General features: G+C 40.9%; 1 protein-coding gene across 1 annotated transcript in view; it reads right to left on the bottom strand.

Moving 5' to 3' along the window:
- Positions 1-16639, bottom strand: part of LOC124720151 (probable cationic amino acid transporter) — a 444710-nt gene that overhangs the window by 15071 nt on the left and 413000 nt on the right. The window contains exon 13 of the mRNA XM_047245457.1: positions 5958-6196. Within this exon, the coding sequence (XP_047101413.1) occupies positions 5958-6196 (239 nt within the window). The remainder of the gene's footprint in view (positions 1-5957; positions 6197-16639) is intronic.

Here is a 16639-nt window from a genome sequence, read left to right as displayed (position 1 = left end):
TATAAGCAGAAGTCAGTGTTTGTCAGGCTGTAGTAGTTCAGTTGGTGAAAAAATTATGCTGATGGACTATCAATATTAGAAAATAAGGTTTGTATTCCAAAATAAAAACTCAAAGAAGATGTAACTTACCAAACGAAAGCGTTGGTATGTTGATAGAGACACTAACAAACACAAACACACACACAAAATTCAAGCTTTCGCAACCCATGGTTGCTTTATCAGGAAAGATTGCTTCATCAGGAAATAGGGAAGGAGAGGGAAAGACGAAAGTGTGCGGATGGATATGTGTGTGTGTGTGTGTGTGTGTGTGTGTGTGTGTGTGTGTGTGTGTGTGTGTGTGTGTGTGCACGCGCGCGCGCGAGTGTATACCTGTCACTTTTCCCCCCCTAAGGTAAATCTTTCCGCTCCCGGGATTGGAATGACTCCTTACCCTCTCCCTTAAAACCCAAAAACCCACATCCTTTCGTCTTTCCCCCTCCTTGCCTCTTTCCTGACGAAGCAACCGTGGGTTGCGAAAGCTTGAATTTTGTGTGTGTGTTTGTGTTTGTTAGTGTCTCTATCAACATACCAACGCTTTCGTTTGGTAAGTTACATCATCTTTGTTTTTAGATATATTTTTGCCACGTGGAATGTTTCTCTCTATTATATTCAAAATAAAAACTCAGTTAGATTTGAGAGTTTGCAGGTATGTAAAATCTATCTCTACTTCTCGTTCTCACACAGTTTTATAATAAGTACAATTAATTTGTGCATGTTGTGAAGGAACACACTATGTCAATATAGCAAGAAAGCCGTATGGCATTTTTTGATTGGCATATTTCTAATCTGAAAGGATATTCTACCTCCACACACAGTGGCACCTTTGGATGTGGTGTGTGAGTTATGTTTTAGTGTACTTGTTAAGTATTGATGATATTAATGGGTGTATGGATAGTTTGGTGTCATGTTTGTGTTGTATGATGATGAAAGAAGGGACAACTTTAAATCTGGTTCTCCAACGGCACCAAGCGGGTCGCTGTGCATAAGGTCCTCATCCAGTGGATGGATTGTAGTCTACAGTGGCACATCAGTGCGCCTTGAGACGCAACATACAGATATTGGTAGTTTAATAAAAGACTTTCGTGCAAAGTCTTGCTATGAGGGACACCACTCCAATACTTGTTGGTCAAATACTGCTGGCAAAACTCCATGTTTAAAACCAACTACATCCAATTTCAGCATCGCTTCACAGGCATGCACTAGTGATGTGATAAGTATGGCTAAATCAGACTCTGGTTCCACATTCACCACACAAATGCAATGGCAGAAGTACCTCAGTGCTGGTTTGTGGGTCCAAGTGCTGGCAACTGGTTCCTCTTCGGATGAGGGAGTATGGCGGTCATACCCTTTGCCAATGCATCTTTTCAGTGAGTTTCTCAGATGGTGTGAGTGGCACAACATACGAGGGTGAGTCAAATGAAAACCTTAAATTTGTAATGACAAATCGAAATTTTGCGCCGTTATCCTGTAAGCTGGTAAGCGTGCTACAAACAGCGTGCAGAATGGCCTGTAGGTGGCAGCACAGTGCAGATGCACACATACCGTCGCAGTATCGGTATAAAGATGGCCGCCCCACTTGCGGCTTGCACCAGGGAAGAATAGCGTTCTGTTATTCGGTTTTTGCATAGTGAAGGTGTGAAAACCACTGAAATTCATAGACGAATGAAGGTTCAGTACGGCGATGCATGTTTGTCACAGCAGCAAGTCTGCGAATTGAGTAGCAAGTTCGAAAATTGTGTGACTTCAGTGGAAGATGCTCCTTGTCCAGGTCAGGCACAACGAGTTGTGACTCCACAGAACATTGCAGCAGTTGAAGCCATAGTGAAGGAAAACCGCCGAGTGACACTGAATGACATTGCAGCATGTTTACAGATTAGTCACGGGTCAGCACACCACATTGTGCACAATGTGTGCTCCAGTTTCACAACGTGTCTGCAAGATGGGTGCCACGGCAGCTGCCTCCTGAAATGAGAGAACGACATGTCGATGCTCGTGAAGAACTTCTTCGGCGCTTTGAACGAGAAGGTGACGGCTTCCTTGCAAGAATTATTACTGGGGACAAAGCTTGGGTACACTTCCACCAACTGGAAAAGAAGAGAGCGAGCAAAGAATGGTGCCATTCCTCATCACCAAAATCAAAGAAGTTTCAAACAGAACCATCAGCAGGGAAGGTCACGCTGACTCTCTTTTGGGACGAAAAAGGCGTCATTTTGGAGCATTACGTGCCTAGAGGGACCACTGTGACCAGTGCATCGTACACAGCTCTCCTAAAAAATCATCTGCGGCCTGCAATCAGATCAAAGCGACGTGGATTGCTGTCAGTGGGTGTCCTTTTGGAACATGACAATGCAAGGTCCCACACTGCCCGTACAACAGTTGCAACAATCACAGACCTGCATTTTGAGTGTCTTCCTCGTCCACCATACTCACCAGACCCAGCCCCAAGTGATTTCCAAATGTTTGGACCACTCAAAGACACAATGGGAGGAAAGAAGTTCCGTTCTGATGAAGAGGTACGCCACGCGGTGCACGGACTACTAAAATAAATTTTTTTCTAAAGGAATTTATGCACTTTGTAAGTGCTGGAGGACTTGCATTGAGCATGGGGGAGATCATGTTGAAAAGTGATACAGCTTTGTACCACTTCTGCACAATAAATAATATTTAAAAAAATATTTAAGGTTTTCATTTGACTCACCCTCGTATCAAGCGCTGGTTGGAGGTCATGTAGTTGAGTCGTGCAGCATTAGTGCAAGTGAAAAATAAACTACAAATATTTCATTAAACACAGACTTGAGATACTGGATGGATTAAACAAAAGGTTTCGAATGCTAGGCATCTTTTTTGATTTAACTAAGGTGTTTGATTGTGTTGATCACAAAATGTTGCTCCAGAAGTTTGGACCATTGTGGAGTACGGGGAGTAGCTCACAGTTGGTTCACCTCTTACTTTAACAACAGACAGCAAACGGTCATTGTCCACAGTGTTGAGAATAGCTGTGATATGGGTTCTGAGCAGGGCATGGTCAAATGGGGGGTGTCCCCGGAATCAGTGCTGGGGTCACTCCTGTTCCTTATTTGCATAAATGATATGCCTTCTATTATTACAGGTGATTCTAAAATATTTCTGTCAGCTGACGACACTAGTTTTGTTGTAAAGGATGTTGTTTGAAACATTGGCACTGTTACAAATAGAACAGTTCATGATATAAGTTCATGGCTTGTAGAAAATAAACTAAGGCTAAATCACAGTAAGATTCAGTTTTTGCAGTTTCTTTCACGGAATTTAACAAAACCTGACATTTTAATTTCACAGAATGGGCATATGATTAGTGAAACAGAGCAGTTGAAATTTCTAGGTATTCAGATAGATACTAAACTGTCATCAAAAGCCCATACTCAGGATCTTGTTCAAAGACTTAAGGCTGCCATTTTTACTACTCAAACGGTATCTGAAGTAAGTGATAGTTTGACATGAAAAGTAGTCTACTTTGCTTATTTTCATTGCCTTATGATGTATGGTATTATATTTTGGGGTATCTCTTCCCACTCTGAAAGAATATTTTTTGCTCAGAAATGTTTGGTTTAGGCAACAAGTGGAATAAGTTCGCGAATCTCTTGTTGACCCCTGTTCATTAGTCTGGATAATCTGACATTCGCCTCACAATATATATTCTTTACTGTCATTTCTTTCAACAGTATCAGTTTATTCCCAAAAATTAGCAACTTTCACACAGTTAATACTAAGCAGAAACCCAATCTGTATTTGGATCACATTTCCTTGAATCTTGTGCAGAAAGGTGTGCAGTATACTGCTGCATCCTTTTTCAATAAGCTACCACTTGAATTCAAAGATCTTAGCAGTAATCTACATGCTTTCAAATCGAAACTGAAGAGTTCCCTCATGGGTCACACCTTCTATTCTGTGGAGGAGTTAAGCTGATTCCTGTGTTACATTGTTGATTGCATCTACATGAACTGATGGCTTGTCTTTTTTCGGGTTCATAAACATTTTCTTTTATTTGTTACTTTTTTGTTGTAATTTAATGTACTCTTATGTTCCATGACCTTGAAGAGTTGCTCCTCCAATTGGTCCTACAGAAGAAGACACATAAAATAAAATAAAATATAGATAAACGTGGATAATTTTGCCATTCTTTCTGAAAACCTAACAAATGCTGGAATACAAATCAATTTCTTAGAAGAAATAGCCAACAAAGTAGGTTTAACAATATCTGTAGAAAAAACAAAATTTATGACAAATATAAAAAATGCTCCGAGATCCCTAGCAACGGATATTGGCCAGATAAAGAGGGTAAACAAATTTAAATATCTGGGAGAAATAATCCAAGAAAATGGATTAGAAAAATTCGCTATAGAAGCAAGAGTACATAAAATGGAGAGAGCTTATGGAATAACTAGGAATGTCTACAACAAAAGGTGTCTGTCTAAAATTTGAAGATACCGCACTACAACGCAGTAGTAAAATCAGAATGCCTTTATGCAAGTGAATGTTTATTACTGAACTACAAAATGGTTCAAATGCTTCTGGGCAGTCCCCTAGAACTTAGAACTACTTAAACATAACTAACCTAAGGACATCACACACATCCATGCCCGAGGCAGGATTCGAACCTGCGACCATAGCGGTCGCGCGGTTCCAGACCGTAATGCCTAGAACCGCTCGGCCACACTGTTACTGAACTACAAATTACACAACTTGAAGTCCTAGAGAGAAAAATCATTCAAAAAAATACTTGGGCCACCAAAAAATACAGAGGTATGGAAATTAAGAAGCAATGAAGAAGTTTATCGCAACATAGAAAACATAAATGAAACACTATGAAAGAGGTGACTACTATTTTTTGGAAATTTATACAGAATGAACAGCGACAGGTTAACCAAAGAGATTTCTAAATAGCTTTGGGACAAGCCAACAGTAGCCTGGATTCAAGAAGTTAGAAAAGATTAGGAAAGAAACAACATAAGTGAAAAAGATGCATCAGAAACAGAGAGTTTCAAGAGGAAAGTGTTAAAAATGGAAGGATTCCAAGGCAAGAGGCAGAAGAAGACAGGGTCAAAATGGTCCGAGGAGAGAAAAATGATATATAGTGAAAATATGAAGGAATACTGGAGGAAAAAGAAAGAACAACAAAGAAGGAAGCACTGAAATTGGTGTGTGGTCCTTAGATGACCCAAATGAAGAAAGAAGAAGAAAATACAGATAAATACTACCCCCATACTAACTCCTGTTGTAATTGGAGAAATTCACAATAGAAGTTCCGATATTACTTATATGGACATATCTACATATAACGTGATTTTTTAGTAAAAGTAACAGCCAAACGCGGAAAAACTGTCATTTAAAAATACTACCTGACTGAGTTCCGTGCAAGAATCTATTTGGATATTAGAGATTGTAATGATTTACCAATTGAGTTGCAGATGACCATGTCGGTACCTCTCCACATATTTCAACAAAGGGTATAAGAGTTACCTATTATTAATCATTTCAAACAAAACTGTAACACTCAGAAAAAAAGTAAGGCATTAAATAAATGTCTAATAAATTGACTGTAAATGCGGTCACAAAAGTAAATTGCAACAGCAAAACCAGCTGTGGAGATAGTACCGACAAATGATAGAAATCTTGAGTGAAGACCGACTTTCGGCTAAGCAATTCGAGTCTTGCTCTAGCACAGCACTACTGTTCAGTCTGTAGAAATGTCCTCGTCAAAGGGTCAGATTTACCAAAATGAGCCACTGGGCTGCAAAATCAAATTCACCGACCGAAGTCCGCGGGGAGACGTCGTGCCAATACATCTATTCAGTGAATGTGGAATCAGAATCTGGCACTCACCCACTGCCGAACTCAGTTTGTGCCAGGTCCTGAGTAAAGCTGGCGACGGGAAAGAGTACCTGTTCTGGGGCTTCCTCGAGATGGCGAGCAGCACGCCGATGATGGCGAGCACGGTGATGGAGAGGGCCGCAGCCAGCCAGGAGCCTCCGCTGCCCCCGGAGGCGGCCACCGTGATGTCCAAGATCAGGATGAGCACGTACAGCACGCCCACCATCTTCATCACGAACATGCCCGACTCCTCGGTGGCCGGGCCCGTATCCACCCAGGGGAAGATGGCCGGGCACAGGTACGTCGCTGCCTGTCGTGGACGAGTGGACAGTGTAGCGCCGGCTTCTTACACTAACAAATAACTTTTCTGTCAAAACTAAACTAAACTCCTCCCAAACAAGCCACGAAGGCCCGACGGTACCGAACGGCTGCCGTGTCATCCTCAGACCGTAGGCACCACTGGATTCGGATACGGAGGGGAACACCGTCAGCACACCGCTCTCCCGGCCGTATGTCAGTTTCCGAGACTGGAGCCGCTACTTCTCAGTCGAGTAGCTCCTCAGTTTGCCTCACGAGGGCTGTGTGCACCCCGCTTTCCCACAGCCCTCGGCATACCGGACAGTCACCCGTCCGAGGGCTAGCCCGGCCTAAAAGCGCTTAACTTCGGTGACCAGGACGGGAACTGGTGTTACCACTGTGGCAAGGCTGTTGGCAATTTTTCTGTTAGAAAGTATAAATAATATAGTTCTTCTAGAATTCCTGAGTGTTCGTCTGATTCACATCGTAAGTTCTCCACAATATTTCACCAAAAAGAATTGTTGCTATTCTTGTGGTTCCTAATGACTGCTGCTCTGCTCCGATTGGTATCCTATACAGGGTGCTACAAAAAGGTATGGCCAAACTTTCAGGAAACATTCCTCACACACAAATAAACAAAATATGTTATGTGGACATGTGACCGGAAACGCTTAATTTCCATGTTAGAGCTCATTTTAGTTTCGGCAGTATGTACTGTACTTCCTCGATTCACCACCAGTTGGCCCAATTGAAGGAAGGTAATGTTGACTTCGGTGCTTGTGTTGACATGAGACTCAATGCTCTACAGTACTAGCATCAAGCACATCAGTACGTGATGTTTTGATTGGGCCTCATGTTCTTCCCCCTATGCTCAATGGAGCACATTATCATGATTTCATACGGGATACTCTACCTGTGCTGCCAGAACATGTGCCTTTACTAGTATGGAACAACATGTGGTTCATGCACGACGGAGCTCCTGCACATTTCAGTCGAAGTGTTCGTACGCTTCTCAACAACAGATTCGGTGACTGACGGATTGGTAGAGGCGGACCAATTCCGTGGCTTCCACGCTCTCCTGACCTCAACCCTCTCGACTTTCATTTATGGGGGCATTTGAAAGCTCTCGTCTACGCAATCCCGGTACCAAATGTAGGGACTCTTCGTGCTCGTATTGTGGACGGCTGTGATACAATACGCCATTCTCCAGGGCTGCATCAGCGCATCAGGGATTCCGTGCGACGGAGGGTGGATGCACGTACCCTCGTTAACGGAGGACATTTTGAACATTTCCTGTAACAAAGTGTTTGAAGTCACGCTGGTACGTTCTGTTGCTGTGTGTTTCCATTCCATGATTAATGTGATTTGAAGGGTAGTAATAAAATGAGCTCTAACATGGAAAGTAAGCGTTTCCGGACACATGTCCACATAACATATTTTCTTTCTTGGTATGTGAGGAATGTTTCCTGAAAGTTTGGCCGTACCTTTTGTAACACCCTGTATACGGTGGTTGTTACCCCCTCTACTATTCTGCTCCTGTTGCTGTACTCATTTCTTTGGAATGTTGTCTCCAACAGCTCCAGGTCAGATGGGAGGGTGACTCGATTGTGGAGGGTTCGTGCCCTGTGAACGAGCGTACATGAAAGAGCTTCAGATCCCACAACTCTCAGAATTAAGGTCTCTTATGCACACTTCTTCACATTGCATGAACTATCTGCAAGCAAGACAGTGTTTCAACTGAGCTAAGACAACTGGAGACAACACTACGAAGGAACGGATAGAGGTAACAAGCAAGTAAGATGTATGTTCAGACAGGTTGTTGTTGTTTGACAACAACATGAAGAGAAAGATGAGCACAAATAACTTGCATGCATCCCATTTGTAATTCCTCCATAAAAGCCAGCAGAATATTGGATCAACAAATTGTCAAATGTGTACTTCTCCCATCCCCTAAGACCTTAACACTACTAGTAAAGGATGATCCAGCCCTTCACAAACCAGCGGTCTAGAAAATCCCCCACCAGTGCAGCATAGCATACAGTCTGGATAACGTACACATAATACAAGAGAGGTACCATGACATAGATGCCACACTGAATTACACCACCAAGTCAGCCACGGCCGACAATGGTATTACTATAAATTACAATGAAACAAAGATACTTCGGCAATCTTCCTCATTCTCACATTGCATGATTAGAGGCCATTTAAATTAAGGTCCAAGATGGTCTAAGTAAAACAAATGAAAAAAATTAAAGACATTAGTTGGCAGTGGTGACTGATTTATATCAATGGGGAAAGTAGAAAATTTATGGTGTACTGCGATTGGATCCCGAGTCTCCTGCTTACTGGGCACATGCAGTAAGCTCTATGCCATCCAGACACAGTGGTCAGCACAACTGCATGGACTACCCAGCACACATCCTGTCAGACCCAAATTCTCAACTTATCCACACACTACTGATGTAGCTCCCCTTGCTCATTATCCTCACTACTCGTAGCATTTTGCCATTTCCCATAATAGTTTGAGCTTGCTATGCATCTGCACTGAGGTGATCACTGGCCGTCATCACTTTAATTATATATATGTAGTGTCTGTTCTATTGGACACCACATACACTGGGTGGCCCTAACTATGAGGGTTGGAACTTTAACAGTGGCAACTAGTTATTTATAGCTCGTACAAAACAGATAAGTGTTTCAAAGTTTTACTGACCTTCAAAGTAGTAGCCAGCGTTGTGTATAATCCGTTGCCAGTGATGTGGAAGTCGTAGAATACTCTTAGCAGTGCCAGTTGTGTTGACAGTTCGAGCAGGGCGGTCTATTGCCCGACAAATTTGTAGTGTTCTGAAGCAAATGCCGTGAAGTGTTTCCTTCAGAAATTGAGTTGAACTCACGGGGATTTAAGTCATGGGAGTGCAGTAGGTGGTATAGCACTTAGCAGCCCCATCAGTCAGACAAATCAGTAACAGCCTGCACTGTACGTGCTTGAGCATTGTCCTGCAAAATGATGGTCAGGTCCTGCAGAAAGTGTCCTCACCTCTGTCTCTATGCTGTTCAATTTTGGAACACAACCTACAACCAGCTTAGAGACAGAAGTGATGACACTTTCTGCAGGACCTGACCATCATTTTGCAGGACAATGCTCAAGCACGTACAGTGCAAGTTGTTACTGATTTGTTGGACTGATAGGGCTGCTAAGTGCTATACTGCCTACTGCACTCCCTTGACTTAAGCCCTACTGAGTTCAACTCGATTTCTAAACTGAAGGAAACACTTCACGGCATTCAATTCAGAAGTGCTACAAATTTGTCAGGTAATAGACCACGCCACTCTAACTGTCAACACAACTGGCACTGCTAAGAGTATCCTACGACTTCCACATTGCTGGCAACGGGTTATACACAATGCTGGTGACTACTTTGAAGGTCAGTAAAAGTTTGAAACATGGATCTATTTTGTACGAGCTGTAAATAAATAGTTGCCACTATTTAAGTTCCAACCCTCATATATGACAAAAATGTAAAGGCTGGTAGGGAGGACATAGATAAGCAGGTTTCATATAGGAATGTGTGTGCAGTAGTGACACATTACAGTGCTACAGTAGTAGGTGTACAGTAGTATGAATCAGAGGAAACTGAAAAGACATGTAAAGACGAATGAAATCAGAAATTTATTAATAGTTTACAAGAGGCACTTGGAAGAGTGACCACTGACAGAGATACACAATTCACAGCAACGGCACATTTATCAGCGAACATTAGAAAAGACATCAGGCATGTCGATAATCTGTCCAGCAGCAACAGACACGTGGGCAACGAGATATTCTTCAGGTGTGATAGGGCTCTTGTACACCAAGCTTTTCATATGACACAACAAGAAAAGTCCACAGAGGTTAAATCAGGAGAATGTGGGGGCCAGGGAACTGGACTGCCCCATCCTATCCACTGCTGGCCGTAGGCAGCATCCAGGTGATTCCTGACGTTTCAACTGAAGTGAGCTGGGGCTCCATCCTGCTGGAACTATATTCATCCACGGACAGCTAGAGGAACATTGTCCAGAAGTACAGGTAAGATCTCCTGTAAGCAGATGATGTATGTGTCACTAGGTAGAATGTATGGTCCTACTAAGTTAGTATGCACAATGCCTGCCCAAACATTAATGGAAAAACCTTTGCATCATCCAATACAGGTTTTGTGTGTGAGGATGAATTGTCACTTCCCAGTCCACCACAGCCACCAGATCTCAATACTACCAAGTCTTTGTCGGCTACTTTGGAGAGAAGGGTGTGCGATCACTATCCACTTCCATCATCATTACCTGAATTTGCCACTAATTTTCAGGAAGAATGGTATAAGATTACCTCGAAAACCATACGGGACCTGTTTTTGTCCATTCTAAGGTGACTTGAAGCAATTTCAAATGCTAGCAGTTTTCCTCCATTGTATTATGCATGGTAATGCGTTGCGCATAAAATAAAATAACATTAAAAAATTTTTGTGCACGAAAAGGATAGAAGAGGTTCGGCATGTGGATAATACTGATACTGAATATTGATATTCACAATATACATAAATGACCATGTGGATGACATCGGAAGTTCACCGACGCTTTTTGCGGATGATGCTGTGGTGTATAGAGAGGTTGTAACAATAGAAAATTGTACTGAAATGCAGGAGGATCTGCAGCGAATTGACGCAAGGTGCAGGGAATGGCTATTGAATCTCAATGTAGACAAGTGTAATGTGCTGCGAATACATAGAAAGAAAGATCCCTTATCATTTAGCTACAATATAGCAGGTCAGCAACTGGAAGCAGTTAATTCCATAAATTATCTGGGAGTACGCATTAGGAGTGATTTAAAATGGAATGATCATATAAAGTTGATCATCGGTAAAGCAGATGCCAGACTGAGATTCATTGGAACAATCCTAAGGAAATGCAATCAGAAAACAAAGGAAGTAGGTTACAGTAAGCTTGTTCGCACACTGCTTGAATACTGCTCAGCAGTGTGGGATCCGTACCAGATACGGTTGATAGAAGAGATGGAGAGGATCCAACGGAGAGCGGCACGCTTCGTTACAGGATCATTTAGTAATCGCGAAAGCGTTACGGAGATGATAGATAAACTCCAGTGGAAGACTCTGCAGGAGAGACGCTCAGTAGCTTGGTACGGGCTTTTGTTAAAGTTTAGAGAACATACCTTCACCGAAAAGTCAAGCAGTATATTGCTCCCTCCTACGTATATCTCGCGAAGAGACCATGAGGATAAAATCAGAGAGATTAGAGCCCACACAGAAGCATACCGACAATGCTTCTTTCCATGAACAATACGAGACTGGAATAGAAGGGGGAACCGAAAGAGGTACTCACGGTGCCCTCCGCCACACACCGTCAGGTGGCTTGTGGATGTAGCTGTAGATGTAGACAGAGGCATCCTTCGGAAAATGGAAGACTACAGTACATTTGAATTTACGCAAACACTTATCTGCAAGAAACAACCATTCCTCATGAACTCCACACAATTTGACTACACATCAAAACTAGGCTCCCAACAGCTGTTGTAAGGAAACTCTAAAACAAAAACAACTGAGGAAATGCAAAATCCAGACATAATAATGGCAATGGAACAAAATAGCAATCACAATCATTTGGCTGTTTCGAGATGAACGGAGACCAATAAAAGTATAGGGTTGTGTTTTTCCACAAGTTTAATGAACACAACAGATACACATAATAAAGATTTTACTCATCAATAATATATTCTCCTTCACTATTTACACTGCCAATGCTGGGGTGACTTTTTGTTCCCGGGACTAAAGAAACCATGTGGTTTTGTGACAAAGAACCCATCCAGCCATGTCAAGACAGCATTTTCTTCAGAAAAGAAGTTCCTTGAAGATTGTTCGATACAGAGCAGAAAAGGGCGCTAGATCAGGTTAGCAAAGTGGGTGCCGAATTACTTCCCAACCCGACTCCTGTATGGTGTTTTTTTGTCAGTTTAGCTCTTTTCCTCAACTTCATCAATGAGCTGCCATTCTGTATAACACAAAAAAGCATACTGCACACAGTTTGCTGGTGACACAACCCTTATGATTGACAAAACACCCAACTGCAGTCTTGAGAACACTGCAGCCACTTTATTCAAAGAAGCTCTAGACTGGTTCCCTTCAAATGCGAACAAAACTCAATTCACTCAGTTTCAAACAGCAAATAAAAAACAGGAAAATACTGAAGTAAAATGTGGTGACAAAGAAATACTGAGGGCTGTCTTCCAGATTCCTGGGACTACTCATAAAAAACAATCTAAACTGGCCAGTTCACATCAACGACCTACGTAAAAGACTGAAATCAGCAGCATTTGCCATTCGCTTAATTTCATCTGGTTATGACTTCAAAACAATTAAAGCTGCATACCTAGGATATTCCTATTCACTTATAACATAAGCAGTGTGCGATTTGCAGGGGGGGGGGGGGGGATTTCCCCCCCTCTGCATCAGACCATCCCCTCCTCTGGTTTTAGTTTATGCATCCCAACCTGGGATATTTATTTCCCATGGACTGGAGTAAAACTTTACATATAATTTAAATTTGTGGAGCCGAACACTGAAGATTTTTGATAAGTCTTACTATTAATACTATTAATATGTTTCAGTTTTCTATCATCAGAATAAGTACAGCTTTTCACAAATGTGCCTCTACTTTTTGAATTCCCCTCGTATACCTGTATGTAGATGATTTTGTAAATAAGCTTTACCTATAATGTACTTTTAAAGATGTAACAAGGGATGGCTTTTCTGATAGTGCATACGCGTGAATAGTGAGTTTCGGCATTAACATCTATTTATAAATAACTGTTTAACCATGGGTAACGCCATGGTCCAAGCTAGTAACATATGTAATTATAATAACCCCCTAAGACATCCCTCCCCCCCCCCCGCCCCCCCCCCCCTGGTAAAAGCACAAATCGTACCCTGGACATAAGGCATCATATTTTGGGGTAGCCAGTCTCAAGCAAGCAAAGTTTTCATTGCACAGAAAAGAGTCATTAGAATTACAGCTAGAGTGCATCCCAGATGCTCTTGCAGAAACTTATTCAAACAGCTCAGGATCCTCATCAAGCCATCTCAGTACATTTTTTTACTATTGCACTTTGTGAACAATAATCATACAATTTACAAAACAAATAGTGAATATAATGATCATGATACAAGAAGTAGGCTAAATATGATCTTCACAAAGACATAAAAAATCTCAGCATGGCGCAAGGAGTACATAATTCAAGCACAAAAGTATACAATAAACAATCATTTCATGTTAAATCAATCACTGGGGATATGTCTAAATTCAAATAACAGCTGAAACTTTATCTTTGAATAGTTCTTTCTGTTCTTTACAGGGACTTTTTGATAGCATGTAACAATTGGCGCAATGTGTTTCATTTTAAGCATTCCTATAAGAACAGACTATGTAGCACTAGCATATCAACCGATGACAGAATGCTTTTATATAAGTATTAGAATGTTAGACTTACAATTTATTTGTGCAATCATTATTACTACTATAATCAGTGTGCTTAAACATTTGAACCCCATGTATCTGTTTATATATGATTTAGTTTGTAAGCCTCGTGACCATTTAGATATGATTATTACTGTGTTTCCACAGAAACTGAAAATTTCTAAAGTCTTTCCATGGTTGAAAAAGGGTGATAAGCTTAAAATAAAAAACTACAGATCTGTCTCACTTCTCCCAACTTTCTCTAAGGTTTTAGAGATACTAATGAAATATAGAGTCACACGTTATCTTAATATCCACAATCTGATAAACAGTTATCAGCATGGATTTCAAGCTGGGGGAAGTACCAAAACAGCTGTACTGGAATACACAAAAGAAATAATCACTAAATTGGAAGAGGGAAAAAGTGTAGTTGGGATAAATCTAGATTTGTCAAAAGCCTTTGACACTGTTGACCACAGCATACCTTTGGAAAAGCTTGAAGCTATAGGTATCAGAGGACCGGTAAAAAAGTGGTTTGAGTCTTATCTGGAAAAGAGGATGCAGGTGGTTGAAATTACAGCACCGAATATTAATCGAAAAATTAAAATAAGATCAGATCCAAGGGAGGTCACAGTAGGTGTACCCCAAGGAAGTGTATTAGGCCCCTTGCTGTTCCTAATTTACATTAATGATATTCAGGTGTCAGAGAGAAAAGCTAGAATCATGTTATTTGCTGATGATATTAGTTTAATAGTTAGTGATATGAAGCAGTCATTGCACAGTACTACAAGATATACAAAAATAGTTTAGTGTTAACAAGCTAACACTGAATGCAAAGAAAAAAAACCTAATTATGTGTAATATGGAAAAATAAGTGAACATGACATCCTAAATCCCACCATGGAGGGCAAACAGCTTGAAAGAGTACAGTGTGCAAAATTCCTGGGTATGCACATTGATGAGAAGATTAACTGGAATGACCATGTGGTGAGCTTAGCACTAAAACTAAATTCAGCATGTTTTGTACTTAGAATAATTTCAAGAGTTTGTAGTAATGACTGTACCAGATTAGTATATTTTGGCTATTTTCAGTCCATTGTATCCAATGGGATAGTATTCTGGGGAAAAACAAATTGTCGTCTAAATGAGATTTTCAAATTACAAAAACGCGCTATTCAGATAATGACCCAGAGCCCACCTCAAACACATTGTAGGCCCCTTTTTAAAGCATTGAAAATTTTAACAATTCCATCATTATACATTCTGAAATGTCTGTTGGAGAGCAAAAGAAATCAGGACAAAATGAAAACCAATACAGACTACCATAATTACAATACACGGCAATGTAAAGGTCCCCACACACAAGCTGTAACAAGGACCCGAAGTCAGAAACATGTATGTAATCAAGGCATCAAACTTTTTAATGCACTACCAAAACATATCAAAGAGCTGGAAAATGAGGATAAATTTAAAACTGTTATAAAGAACCACATGCTTGACAAAAGTTACTACAACGTAAGTAAATATCTCTGCACAACTGTATAAGAATATATGTTTAAGTTAATGTGACAAATGAAATTACATCAGTGAATATGTCTGTCAAGCACATAAGAAATTATGTTATAAAAACACTTATTAGTTGTATTAAACATAAGATAGATTCATATGAATTCAGCACAGATAATTTTTTAAGATATTATATAGGCCTAGTTGTTAAATGTACCCTGGCAAATCCTATATCACAAATGTGATAATTGGGATGATAATAAATAAATAAAAATAATAATCTGGCAAGTTCTACATCCCGGCGATACACTCGCATCAAGGATCTCTGGAACACGAAAACAAACAAAATAAAATAAAATAAATACTCTTCGAGAAGATTGGTGTACTCAACAGTAAAGTACTAGCGTCTATCCGACTTAATCACCCATATGTGCAAATGACAGGTGTGCAACTTAACGAATCCATGCGGTTCATTAGTGGGTCAGTACAATCTATTTCCATACACTGGTTGCGTATCTCATCTCACATCGCACCTCCCGATATTAGACGGAAGAACACGCTATTATGCGAATACCAAAAGGTCTTTCATAACCGTGGCCTTCCTATATTAAGTGATGTGTTCTCTGTGGAACGAAAATGAATGAGATCGAGACATCCTAGTCTTGTCAGGGCCAGGATTCTTGCTGAAAATGAATTCGGTGCCATCGATGAATGGAAATTGTAAACTACATAAACCACCTTGATAGTCGCCTGTAACTATTTCCATTTGTATTATACAGGGTGTATGAAAAAGAATCATCCGATTTGGCACGTCTATATCTCAGAAACTAATAAACATATGCAATAAATTTTGTTTTTTGATGAACAGGAAACTGAAAAAGTTTTTTCTGTACCTTTTCACAGGTGTACAATGTGGCCCCCTTGAGATGCACGGAATATGTAAATTAGGTATTCAAATTGTTCCCACATTGCAGTGAGCATGTCTTCAGTTAGTTACAGCTGCTGTTATGCGATGTTCAGTTCATTCATTGTTGTTGGTAACGGAGGCACATAAACAGAGTCTACTATACACATCCACAAGAAATAATCACATACAGTCAGGTCCGGTGACCTTGGAGGTCAATAATGTAAGGCTGAATCATTTGGGCCAGAGCGACCGATCCATCGTTCAGTAACCCTTTGATTTAAAAATTCCCGCACATCAAGATGCCAAAGTGGCGGTGCCCCATTCTGTAGGTAAGCGAAGTCGTTCGAATCGGTTTACAACTGTGGGAAAAGAAAATTCTCGAGCATATCGAGATATGTGCTTGCTGTAACTGTTCTCGGCGGATGCGTTCCACGTCTGACTCGGGTCGACACGGCGATTTGCCTATACACAAATAACCTGTTTCTCGGAACTGTTCATACCATTGTCTAGTGCTCTGTGCTGTCGGAGAATCCACACCACACC

Source organism: Schistocerca piceifrons, chromosome 11, assembly GCF_021461385.2.
Source record: "Schistocerca piceifrons isolate TAMUIC-IGC-003096 chromosome 11, iqSchPice1.1, whole genome shotgun sequence".
NCBI lineage: Eukaryota > Metazoa > Arthropoda > Insecta > Orthoptera > Acrididae > Schistocerca > Schistocerca piceifrons.
Note: the sequence above shows the minus strand (reverse complement) of the source record. Positions and strands in the feature narration are given on the sequence as shown.